The following is a 12,305-nucleotide window of genomic DNA, read 5'->3' as shown; positions in this document are numbered from 1 at the left end:
TGTTGCTGAATTTAATTACAAATGATTCCTAATTTGAGATCATGAAGGGGAGGTCATGAAGTGGAAAATTGAGTAGAGGACTTTGGGGCACCTTGACATTGACTGGTTGAAAAGTAAAGTCATCAAGAGGGAGAAGCAAGAGCAAGAAACCAGATTTGGGAGGGGGGCAGTTAGATGGAAAAGGAATTGAGGGATTGAGGCAGACAGCCCATGAAGCTCAGTTTGAGTAGGGATACCCTTCCTTGGAAGCTCTTGCAGAGGTGGATGGGGGCAACTCAGGACACCTGCTCCTTTTGTTTCTGGCTTTTTTTTTTTAGGGGTGGAGGGACACTTTGCCCGGTAAGCGATGGATGCTGATGAGGACTAGTGGAGGAAAAAATTCTTAAAGCCAGTGATAGGAAAGGGGCAGGGAACAGGACCCTGTGACCCTGGAACCAAGCAGTGGTGGCAGATATGCAGGGGCCCCAGGAGCGGCGGCCCCGCCTTCTGGATCGGAAGCTACAGACAAAGGGAGTGTGGCGACTGCTGCTGCTGCTACTGCTGCTGCGCGGCGGCAGCGGCAATGGAGGGGGAGGCAAGGCAGGTGCATAGAGGTATCAAAGGGATTCCCAGAACAGGCCCCCCTCTTCTCACCACTCCCAACCTCCACCCCCACCCCCACCCCCCCCACCCCCGCAGTGTCAGAGAGTGCCTCTTTGCTCTCTGGGCTGGGATGCCTTCCTACTAGTTCCGGGTCTCCAGAAACGAAAGAGGAGGTGGGTACAAAAGAAAAGAGCCCTACCTCGGGATATCCTGCAAGGCCTGAGAGTTCCTATATGGCTTGAGAAATGGTCCTTTGCACTCTCATGAATAATGCAAGGGGTAACCAGTGAAGCTACATCATTTCTAGGGAACTCGGGTGGCACAATCAGTCTGCTTACCCCATTCTTCAGATGAATCTGAGGCTGGGAAGAAAAGAAACCGGAAGTTAGCCTCCAGTTCCCCACCGACCTCCTGGCTATCAATTCTGTTCTCTGGCCTACACAGGAGATATGCTGGAAGCCTAGGCCCAGACAGGTATTATCGGGATGTCAAGTTGAAACAATCAACAAAATGAAAAGAAATCCCTGAAGAAACACAGCAGGTCCTCAACATTCAGGGTTTATTGTCCCTCCCTCCCACCTGCCCAACAGAAGTCTCCAACTCAGGGTTCCGAAAACTCTCAACTTCCAAAAAGAATAAACACCTGCATGTTCACTTTACCCAGCTCTTCCCATAATGCACCTGCTTTCACTTACTCATATTTGCAGAAGCATTAGAACCACTCTATTCACTATATCATATAATTTATCATGAATCCCACCTGACACTTCTGAAACTCTCCAATTGCACCATGACACCCTTATAATTTCTTCTAATCCTGGATCAAATCAAGAAGCACACTTTTGCCCCTTACCTACTTTAAACAACCTATTATTACCACTTCTTCCTTTCACCTTTTATGACATGGGGCTCTTGGCAGAGCTCTTATAGAAGAATATACCAAAATCTACAGTTGCTGACTTGTTCTTTGTGAGAAGATTCAGGTTAAATATTTTGGCAAGAGTACCAGCCATGTGATGACAGTGTATTCACTTCTTCCCCACTGTATTCCAAAGTTAGGGATGCCCAGCTTCATCACATAATCCAGGTAGTGGCTGCAAATAAGGCCCTCTTATAAGGTATACTTTGTGACAGGGTATTGCCATGAAGCTCAGGTGAGCCAGCCTCCTGCCTCTGCTTCCCCAATCTTGGGATTACACATGTGTATCACCATGCCAGGCATAAGGTGCACTTTCTCTTTCTTTTCACAGTAACAGGGGCTGACCCTTGCCTAATTGAATTATTCCACTGGTGGCTATGAAATGCCTTAACTTCTAGCATGGACACAGCACACATTCCATCCACATTTGCCAAGCCAGGAAAGGGTATGGCTGCTCATTCAGCACTCTCAACCTCTCTGTATACATACTTTCTACCCACCTCTCCAGGGCTGGCAAGCAGAGAAGGACAACAGAATTGCATCTGTGAGATCTTCTGGAGTATTTGAAGTGGGTACTTTCAGAGTTGCCTATTTGTTCTAAAGGAATGTGGGTGGGAGCTGGAGATGGCTCAGAGTTAAGAGCACTGCTCTTCCAGAGAGGTCCTGAGTTCAATTCCCAGAAACCACATGGTGGTTCACAACCATCTGTAATGAGATCCAATGCCCTCTTCTGGCCTGCAGGCATGCAAGCAGGCAGAATCTTGCATACATAATAAATAAATCTTTTTAAAAAGGGGGAGAGTGTGGGTGGTGAAAAGAGTCAGCTGCACATAGCATAGAAGCATAGACCTGATTTAGACAATGCCTTCTGGATTTCTAATTTAATAGGTTTGTGGTAAGGTCTTACTATTTATTTGTAAAAACATTGCACTTCCTGAAGTAATTTGAGACTTCCACTGTCCTTTTCTCCCAAGTTCCCATCTGAAGCTCTCAAAGCATCAAGAAAGCAACCCCACTCCTAGCTTGTGAGAAGGAAATGCATACTCCGGAAACAAACACCCCCATCATCGCCCTTAATCTGGATTTACATTTGAACAAGGATCTTCCTTCCGTGGAAGTGAAGTCAGGCCTGGGGAGGGGGAGGGGATAAACCTGGGGTGAAGGAGGGGGCCATGAATTGAGACTCAAAAACTCCTTTAGAATCCAAATCAGGCTCTAGCATTTATTTCCCTTCCCAAAGGGGACTCAGAGTTGACTGAGAGCAGAGGAAAACTGACAGGAAGACGGAATGCCCTAAGGTCAACAGCTAACTTCCTGAAACCATGCCCTTTGGGTGTTTGTTCAGTTTTCCCATGCACAATAAATAGGTGCTAGGAGTCAAAGTTCCCACCACCTTCAGATAACCTGGTAGAGCAAGGGCAAGGTTCACAGTTAGCCACAATCAGAATGATGTTATCTGCTCCAAGCAGTAGTGAAGATCAGACAGAAGGCATTATGAAAAGGAAGGTATCTTGACATCTGGGCCTGCAACTTTCTCAGCCTGTTCCTAAGTGCAAATTATGGGGCTACTCTTGTCCCTGTCCCTCTCCTAACTCACCTGCATGTTATACTTCCTCATAATTTGAGCCCTTTCCTCTGTTTTTACTTCCCTTTTCTTTCACAGTAGAGAAGCTCTCAGAATAAGATAAAACAGTCTTCAGTCACTAGAGTTCTGTTTCTCAACAGTCAACTGGATGGGCTGCAGCAACAATGACAACTTCTACCTCTGGTATTGCAGGGGACTCAGTATTGGCTATGAAGGAGGTACGTGGTACGTTCAGGCTGCTTCCATCAGGTCATCCACTGCAGACAAGTGCTCTCACTATTCCTTAACAAGTGGGGGAAACTGAGACACACAGCCATGTAGGGAAATTGAAGCGCACAGCCATCCACGGACTTGCCCACAGGTAAGGGTTGGGGGCAGAACTACTCTTACCTATTTACCACATTAACCTGATGGAGGAAAAGAAAACAACTAGACCATGGAGATGCAGCACAGGTCACAGGGTTAAAAATAAACACATTTACTGCGGGGTGTACATGTGTAAACATGACATTCTGAGTTTTGAACTAAGGTATTTACCATATGATAACTGCATGTGTTTGAAATGTGAAGTGAAACAGGTTTTGTATATTATGTCTATATACCTGTAAAACCATGGTAACAAAGACATTGGTGATTGGTGTCATACCCTAGGGTCTGGATACCCCTACTGCACTGCCCATCTCTGCAACTGCTATTTTCCTGTCACAATTTATTTCAATGTATCAGACAGCCCTCAAAACTCAGAGGTAAAGAGTTTAGGATGGGCCTGGAGGGATGGCTCAGCTGTTAAAGGCTAGGCTCACAACCAAAAATTGAGTTCGGTTCCCAGCACCCACAGCTGTCCCTCCAGGTAATAAGTTTCAAAAAAAAAAAAGAGTTAAGGATGCAGTTCAGTGGTAGAGCATTTGCCTAGCATATACAAGTACAAGACCCTGGGTTCACTCCCTAGAACCACATAATATAATAATTTGCTCTTTGACACCAAAGGCTGAGGTGAGTCTCACCTTTACATTTGAGACAAGCCTGTGCTAGACCTATCTCAAAAAAATAAGGGAAAGAAGTAAATCCAGAGTCCAAGACCATTCTCAACTACAGAGTTCAAGGCCAGCTATGTAAGAGGAGAGGGAGGACGAGACCTAAGAGATGATCTGTGCCTGCATTCTATCCCAGGAACCTAGATGGTAAAAAACTGACTCTTGAAAGTTGTCCTCTGATATCCACACATGTAATGTAGCACACATTCATTCTCACCCACAATAAGTACAAAATGTATGTAAAATTAATTTTAAAAAGAGAAAATCTTGGGGCAATGGTACAAAGCAAGTTGAGCATGTATGTAAGATAGTCGTTCAAATTCAGTGGCCTCTTTTCCATTCACTTCCTAGTAATTTACCTTCCTCAGAAAAGGATGCAAGGTGGCAAGCAGATCCAAATTTCTTGAGCTGGGCAGTAGGGAGGAGTCTCCACCAGATCCAACATCTGGGATGGAGGCTATCACATTAGGCAGTCAGCAAGCAAGTACTGGAAGAAAATCTTAAGACCACCTAAAGGTTTCAGGGAGGTACTGACACAAGCCTTTAATTCCAGCACTCAGGAGGCAGAGAGAGGAGGATTATCTGCATTCAAGGCCAGCCAGGGTTGATTACTCAGAGAAACCCTGTCTGGGGAAATGGGAGTGGAGAGAGCTAGCTTAGTCTTAGGCCTGTCCTAAACTCACCCTTCCTCTAATGTTGTAGGTGGGCATAATGCTCCCCGGAAGGAATGGGTGGCTTCCAGTGGAGAGCAAGCACCTTTATGGAGTCTGATTACACGTTAGGTAAGCTAGCACGTCAGAGTCAGAGAAGGAATGACAAGTTCAAGAAGACCAGGACAACAGGGAAAACAAAGAATTTGGAACCAACCTGATTAGACACATGAATGACAAGAGGGCCTGCTGGTGTGAAGGGTAGAGGTGGCAAGCAGATCAGGAAAGGCTCTGAGAAGGTGCTTTGTAGCATGGTACCAGATTACAATTTTCCACTCTTCCTTTCTACCTCAACATGCAGTCATCTTTTTAATCAAGGGAAGGGGTATATTCCCCCCCTTTTTTTCAGAGTAAGGCCTTGTATTTCATAAGGACACTCAACCTGCTTAAGTATATTAAAAGGGCACACACAACTGAAATAGTAGACATAGGCATGAAGCTCTGACATGCTAAAGGGCCTGTAACAGATCTTATCAGTCAAATAGATAACATTACACAACCATCTCAATAGTGACGAAAAAGCATTTGACAAAATAACCTCCCATTATAAAATTTTTAACAAACCAGGTACAGAAGGGAACTTCCTCAACCTTTTAAACCCAGTAGCCAGGTGGTGGTACACACCTGAAATTTTAAAGTTCTGCTTGGCAAATAGAAACAAACTTACTTATTCCCAATTTGGATGCATTTTCTGTTCCTTGCCAATCTGTTGTGACTTGAACCTTCACTACACTATTGAGTGGATATGGTGAGAACACATCCTTGCCTTGTTCATAATCTGAGAGAGAAATGTGCTCACTTTTCTACCAGTAAGGAGGGTAGCTGTGGATTTTTTAATTAACAATTTATGTTTATGCATTATTTTGCCTGCATGAATGCACCACATGCATTTCCTGGGTGTTCCCTTGGTCATGAGATTCCCTAGAACTAGGGTTACAGACAGTTTTGAGCCACCATGTAGGTGCTGAGAATCAAATGTGGTTCCTCTGGAAGTACAGCAAGTGCTTTTAATTGCTGAGCCATTTCATCAGCTCCTGCTCTTAGTTATTTATTCAAGTTATTGTTATTTTAATACAGGATCATGTTCTGGAGTAGAGGTCTCAAATTCTTGATCTTCCTATCTCAATTCCCCCACTTGTTAAGGAATAGTGAGAGCACTTGTCTGCAGCGGATGACCTGATGGAAGCAGCCTGAGCGTATCACGTACCTCCTTCATAGTCAACACTCAGTCCCCTGCAATACCAGAGGTAGAAGTTGTCATTGTTGCTGCAGCCCATCCAGTTGATTGAGACATAGAATAGGACCTTTTTAACATTCAGTGACTGAAGACTGTCCTATCTTATTTTGAAATCTAGAAAACAGTTGCAAGCCTGGCATAATGACTCATGGACTTGAGAATTGAGAAATTGAGGCAAGAGGACTGTTCTAAGTTTAAGCCCAGCCTACTACATAAATTCTAAACTAACCTGGCTTTAAAAGGCTGCCCTAAAAAGAAATTCCACTTACAATATTAAAAAGGATAAAATACTTGGGTTGGAGAGATGGTTTATCAATTAAGAGCACTGGCTGCTTTTGCAGAAGACCCAACTTCAGTTCTCAGGACCCATGTGGCTCACAAATGTCCATAATGTCAGCTTCAGGAGTCCGTCCAGTCCCAAGTGTTCTGATGCCCTCTGTGGCCTCTGAGGGCACCAGGCCACATGATCCACACACAATTAAAAACGATGCGATGACTAAATCCTAACATAAATTTAACAAATACAAGCCATATTTGAAAAAAAGACCTGGCCCAAATAAACAGGCAATACTCTACAATCTGAGCTATGGATTCAATTTCACACCATCAAAATCCCAGTTTATTTTCAGAAAACAAGTTGATCCCAAAATTCACAAGGAAACAAGGGACCCAGTAGAGCCAAAATAATCTTTAAAAAGAGAAAATTGGGCTGGGCAGAGGTGGCACAAGCCTTTAACCCCAGCACTTGGGAGGCAGAGGTGCGCATATCTCTATGAGTTTGAGGCCAGCCTGGTCTACAGAGCGAGTTCCAGGATACTCTATAGTTACGGGGAAACCCTGAACCCTGTCTTGGAAAACAAAAAACAAACAAACAAACAAAAAAAAAAACCAAAAACAAAACAAAAAAAAGGCGCGAGAAAGAAGATTGGAGGACCAACTACTTCCTAACTTCAAAACTTCCTAGAATGCTCCATCATGATAGCATAAAGACAGACACTTCTGCAAAGCAGGTAAGTAAACATACAATAAACACAAGAAAAAAAATGCTCTACAGATACGCAAACCATCAAATCCACAATGAGAGAGCTGGGGGTATGGCTTCATGGTGGAGCTCTTGCCTAACTCATACAAGTCCTTGGCTTCCATCCCCAGCACTACATCTGAGCAAACAAAAAACCCACAAAAGATGCCACTTTATACCCATAAGATAGCTATAAGAGATTACCAGAAAATTAAAAGTGTTGATAAGCATGTGGAGAATTGGAACTCATACATTGCTCGTGTTAGTGTTACTGGGAAGAAATGATTGGGAACTACTATATGATCCAGTAACTCCATTTTTTAGTATTACTCAAAAGAATTGAAAGCAGGGATTCAGACATTTGTATACCAATATGCAATGCTACAATACATTGTAGCATTATCCACAATAGCCAAAAGTACTGAATTGTATTCTTTCAAAAGATACATTGTATGCCTGTGAATTTGATGCCAAAAAAACTATAATTTTCTTTTAAGTTTTAGTGTCATGGTGAGAAAGTCTCTACAGGCAAGTTGCAGAGGTCATGAATGAAGTCACTTTGAAAGAGACAGGGAAAAGGGCACTCAATATGTGGATAGTGCACATGTTTAAAAGATTTTGGGAGGCAGGAAAGAGATACTGGAAACTGCCAGGGTTTTCAGGACAAAAGTTGCCATCTGATCTGGTAGGGTCCCGGCCTGAAGGAAAAGTCTCCTTGAGGCCCACAAACTCCTCACCTGGGCTACCTAATAGCTTTCACTGATTTCCATATATTGTTTCTACATTCATTCCTTTTGTTTTTACTTAATTTGAAAGGATAGTTCTTGTCTTTTAAAACCATCTGGTCTGCCAAGGAGAACCAAGAAATGAGTTTGTGTTCAAATTTTAAAGTAGTATCCCATGGGAGCTGAGCACAGAGGATGAAGATTGCTCTGCAGTGGCCTCCCTTCTAGCCAGCCACCTAGCAAGTTCTTTCTGTGAGATGTGGGGCTCTTTTTTAATAGGTCCGGCAGGGATTCTCCTACCTAGGGTCACCCCAGTCTTCCGGCCCGTAGAAACCCCAACAGAGGCAGCCCTAGTTCTGAAATGTAAAGGGTTTTTACTGAACCCCTTTTGTCGGTTCCACCTAGGTCATTCCAGATTCTTACTACAAGTGTGGCAACGGACAGGTGAGGGAGGTGAGAGCTCCAAACAGTGCGAATAAAAGAGGAGAAAACAACAGTGACGGGGCGGGTTTGGCTGAGGGAATTGTTAGCAAGGATAGAAAAAGGGAGGCCACAGAGACAAACAAAAATGACCAGAAGCACCTCCTCCAACGTGGTGCTCCATGCCCACCATTTCTTCCCCAATACTTCCCATTCTTGCTAGTAGTGAAGGTAAGATCACAGCAAGAATGTTGGGCTCCCGAAGGCACCTCAATACCATCCCACTACTATGACTGACACCATCTCCCTTACTATTCCCGCTGTGTTCCTGAAAGGAATTTCCACTATTCGTCCAGGAGTCTACAGGTTCTCTCTGAGCCAACCCCTCCTGCGCGCACTTGTTCTCTGGTTCTAATCAACAATCTGAGTAACAGCAAACTCAGTAGCGGAGACACAAGTCACTAAACTCACCTGTCTGCGCCCACATCTGCTCCTGATCCTGACTCCCTCTGATGATCTCAACCTCTCTAAACTTAGACCTTGTGCGTCGCGTCTCGGTGAACATCATCCGGGACACATTTCTCTAAACAACTCGCAGGGTGCACACAAAAAGTACACACGCGCGGGGTTGGAGAGCCTCCGCGTACACAGACAGAGCACAGGCACGCACTCACGTAGTTACGCCACGCACAAGCAAGGAAACCCCACTCGTGGCTGAGGGGCTGGGCTCAGCTCAAGGTGCGAGCGTGCAGTAGGGTGGCTCCTCCCGCACCACAGGAGTCGCTCGCCTCGCCCTCCTTGTCCCCAAGGCCCAGCAGGCCAAAGCGGATGCTAACAGGCTGAGTGCGTGCTGGACACCACCTATCCCGGAGTCACCCATTCACCCAAGATGACCGAGGCCCGGGAGTCGACAGTTATGACTGGTCAGACCAGTGAGCTGGGTGCGAAAATGGGTACCCAAACCCAGCTCGATTGTCGACGTACTGAGTCTGGCATGCCAGAACGGGATTCGCCTTCTGGATCGCGGGAACTCTACAGTTTCTTTGGTTCTGGGTCCAACCAGGGGAGCATGTGCAGGGGAACCCAGCCCGTTGCTACGCAACCTCCATCCCGCGCGGGCCACTGAGCGTCTCTCAGTTCTAGGACAGAATCCTAACTTCCCACCCGGGCTGATCTGGACACATGGTTCGAAGTCCTTGGTTGGTGTGCCTGGTGATGTGCCTCGAACACCTATCTCCACCCCGTTCATGCCATCCCTAGCTGGTTCCCACAGGGTGCCAGCACCCAGCAATCCATAATACGAGGGTGAAATCGATTTCCTACCTTTTCCTCTCCGAGCCTTCTCGTCCTCCCACACCTGCCTCTCCGCCTCCACGTGGCCCTCCCCTGGGGTTTACAGTTTTCCGTGGCCTGGTTGCGCCCCTCACCCCAGCAGCAGCCCAGGCGCCCTACCTGAAGCATCACTTTATACTGCTCCTCCGGTTTCTGGACCACGCACATATTACATCCCATGGTGCTGGCCGGCGAGGGAAAGAAGAGGGCGGGAAGAGGAAGGCGTCTTTCACTGACCGACGCTTGGGACCACGGGTCCCGGGCCCGGGCTCCGGGCCATACCCTACCCTACCGCGGGGGGCCGAGCCGCCTAGCAGGGGAGAGGGGCACGCCCCCAAGAGGAAGGCAGCTCCACGCCCCTCGACTTAACTCTTAGCTGGCCAAAGCCAGACACAGGCATGCTCCTTCGCACCCAGCCAGGGAAAAAAAGGGCAGCGGGGGATGGGCGAGCGCGCCGGGCGTTGCCTGGCTACGCCCCCCTCCCCCCTCACCCCCCCCCCCGCGGAGGTGCGGGAGCACGCCTGGCCTCCGGGGCCGTCAGGGGCCGTCAGGGGCCGTGGGCCACGCGCCTCCCCGCCCGCGGGGCCCGCCGCTGTCTTTGCTGTCTCCGGCTCCCGCCCATGGCCTTCAGCCCCGGGAGCCCAGCCTCCGCGCTTGGCGCCGCGGCCCGGCCCGCCTACAGAGGGGCGGCCAGGCCCGCGCCAGCTGCAGCCTCTCAGGGTCCCGCTTCTCGGGCTCGCAACGCCCTTTCAGAGCCTGACACGCAGCGGGTCGCTGGTCTCCAGCTTCTGCCTGGGACGCCGGGAACGCGCGCGCGCCCGTAGCGGCGGCGGGGGAGGTGTGCGGGGATGGGGCGCACGCGCGCCGAAGAAGACTAGGGGCTGGATGCGGGCGAGAGCGGCGGGGGGCCGCGAGAGTCGACACGGGAAGCTGGGGGCGGGGCCTAGGTGGCAAAGGGCCCTGGTGCCCCTGGCACCGGATGACGCCTGTATCCGATGGCCAGGTGTTTAGCGGACCTGTCTGATAGGTTCAGCCCTGAGAAAGAGGGTCCGGCTTGAAAAAGCCTCCCTGGACTCCCGGCGAGAGTTCGGAGCAAGGAGACGCTATTTTACTCCTTCCCTAGGTTCTGGACGTTATCAGTCCCACTGTTCCCTCTGACTCTCTTTAATGGCTGGTTCCCGGCTTTAATTGAGCCATTCGCTTGCTATCTTTGAAATGCATACCTTTGTTTAGAGAAAAGAAAAGCGTGGAATGCTGTAGGTGGGGAAAGGAGAACGACAGAGACGCCTCCTGCCTACCTGTTTGTCCTTTTCAGCCTTCACTCCTTACTCTTCTTTTATTCTCTCCTTCTGTATCTCTTCCTTCCCACAGCCTACTTCTCTTCTTGGATAAGACAGGAGAGAAGAGGGCCTTTGCCTATAAAACAACGACAGATTGAACGCTAGGTATCCGGGGTCTACCTAGCCTCTAGCCCCTGCCTGCAGACGATTTGTTGATAAAACTGCCCCGTGCTTTTTCCGGGCTCAGGCGAGTGAGGGAATTCTTAGCAGCATAGGGATGTTTAACAGCATTGGGGAAGGCCGTTCCAAGACTTTTCCTTTCCTCCCTACTCTGGTTTACAGGGCAAATAGGAATAGCCTGAAATCTAGAAAAGAGGTGTTAATACTAAGCTGTAGGCACTGGATGTTCCAAGTCCCTTTGCACGTGAGAAACTTCCTTTAGAATGTCTTATCAGCCATAGTAAGTATGACCTTGCACCAAACCTCTAGGCGTGTGTACCAGCACCTTTCTCTTGAGGCTTCCCAGTGGCTTTGCACAACGTACTTAGTAACATAGACAGATCCCACCACATCCCCTAGGAGGTTTGCCAGATCTTCCTGCTCTAATCACCCAGCAGATTTTATTCAAGTCTGGACTATCCTCAGGACCCATTTTTGGTCTGGGTTGCTCTTAAAACTAGTTATCCCTAAGTCTTATATGGCTAGATATTAATCAATTTGGTGATCTGTCCAGCACTATACTAGATAAATCCATTTTTGTTTAGAGTTACTTCATTCTTGCAGTAAGAAAACCCTAACAAAGTCTGGTGATGGTGGTGCACACCTTTAATCCCAGCACTCGGGAGGTCGAGGCAGGCAGATCTCTGTGAGTTCAAGGCCAGCGTGGTCTACAGAGAGTTCCAGGATAGCTAAAGAAAAACCCTGTCTCAAAAAGGAAAAAAGAAAAAAAGGAAAACCCTAACAAATACAAAGCCTAGGAAGACTTTGAGAGAGAAAGGTAGGTAGCCAATGTGCCTATGCACTCATAACCTTGCCCACTGACTTGATTAAAAGGAAACTTTCAGGGAAGCTGACAGTAGTCTACCACTCAGCCCCTTTCTCTCAAGGACCCAAACCCACAATGATGGAACAGCCCTTCCTAACACCTTAGTAATGGGGTGGTCCTTTCTTCACTCCGTTAGAAACAGCTTGCCACTCTGTTTCTCACAGATCCCACTGTTTTGTTGAGTTGATTTATTAGAGATAGTGTTTATAAAGGATGTGGGCTCCGTGTCCTTCTATCCCAACTGCTGTGACAGGATACCTTACTGGGTAATTTCAGCTCTGAGGGACTGACCTCATCCACAAGGGCAGACCTACCTGATATAACAGCCTCCCCCAGGCTCTCCTCTTTATCACCATCACCTTGGCAGTCAGGATTCAACACAAAATTTTGAAGATACAAACACATGCTCAAACGA

General features: G+C 47.5%; 1 protein-coding gene across 5 annotated transcripts in view; it reads right to left on the bottom strand.

The window, feature by feature from the left end:
- Window positions 1-10,053, bottom strand: part of Pdzd4 (PDZ domain containing 4) — a 29,159-nt gene extending 19,106 nt beyond the window's left edge. The window contains exons 1-2 of one of the 5 annotated variants that reach the window (XM_085684491.2): window positions 9,686-10,053; window positions 921-944 (exon numbers count right to left, since the gene is read on the bottom strand). In XM_085684491.2, coding sequence (XP_085540617.1) covers window positions 921-944; window positions 9,686-9,745 — 84 coding nt within the window. In that variant the 5' untranslated portion in view covers window positions 9,746-10,053. The remainder of the gene's footprint in view (window positions 1-920; window positions 945-9,685) is intronic. The other 4 variants (XM_085684490.2, XM_048457619.3, XM_085684492.2 and 1 more) reach the window with 4 other exon arrangements.
- Between the last annotated feature and the right edge of the window lie 2,252 nt (window positions 10,054-12,305).

This window comes from Myodes glareolus, chromosome X, assembly GCF_982192425.1.
Source record: "Myodes glareolus chromosome X, mMyoGla1.1, whole genome shotgun sequence".
Lineage (NCBI taxonomy): Eukaryota > Metazoa > Chordata > Mammalia > Rodentia > Cricetidae > Myodes > Myodes glareolus.
This window is presented reverse-complemented; position numbering and strand designations above follow the sequence as displayed.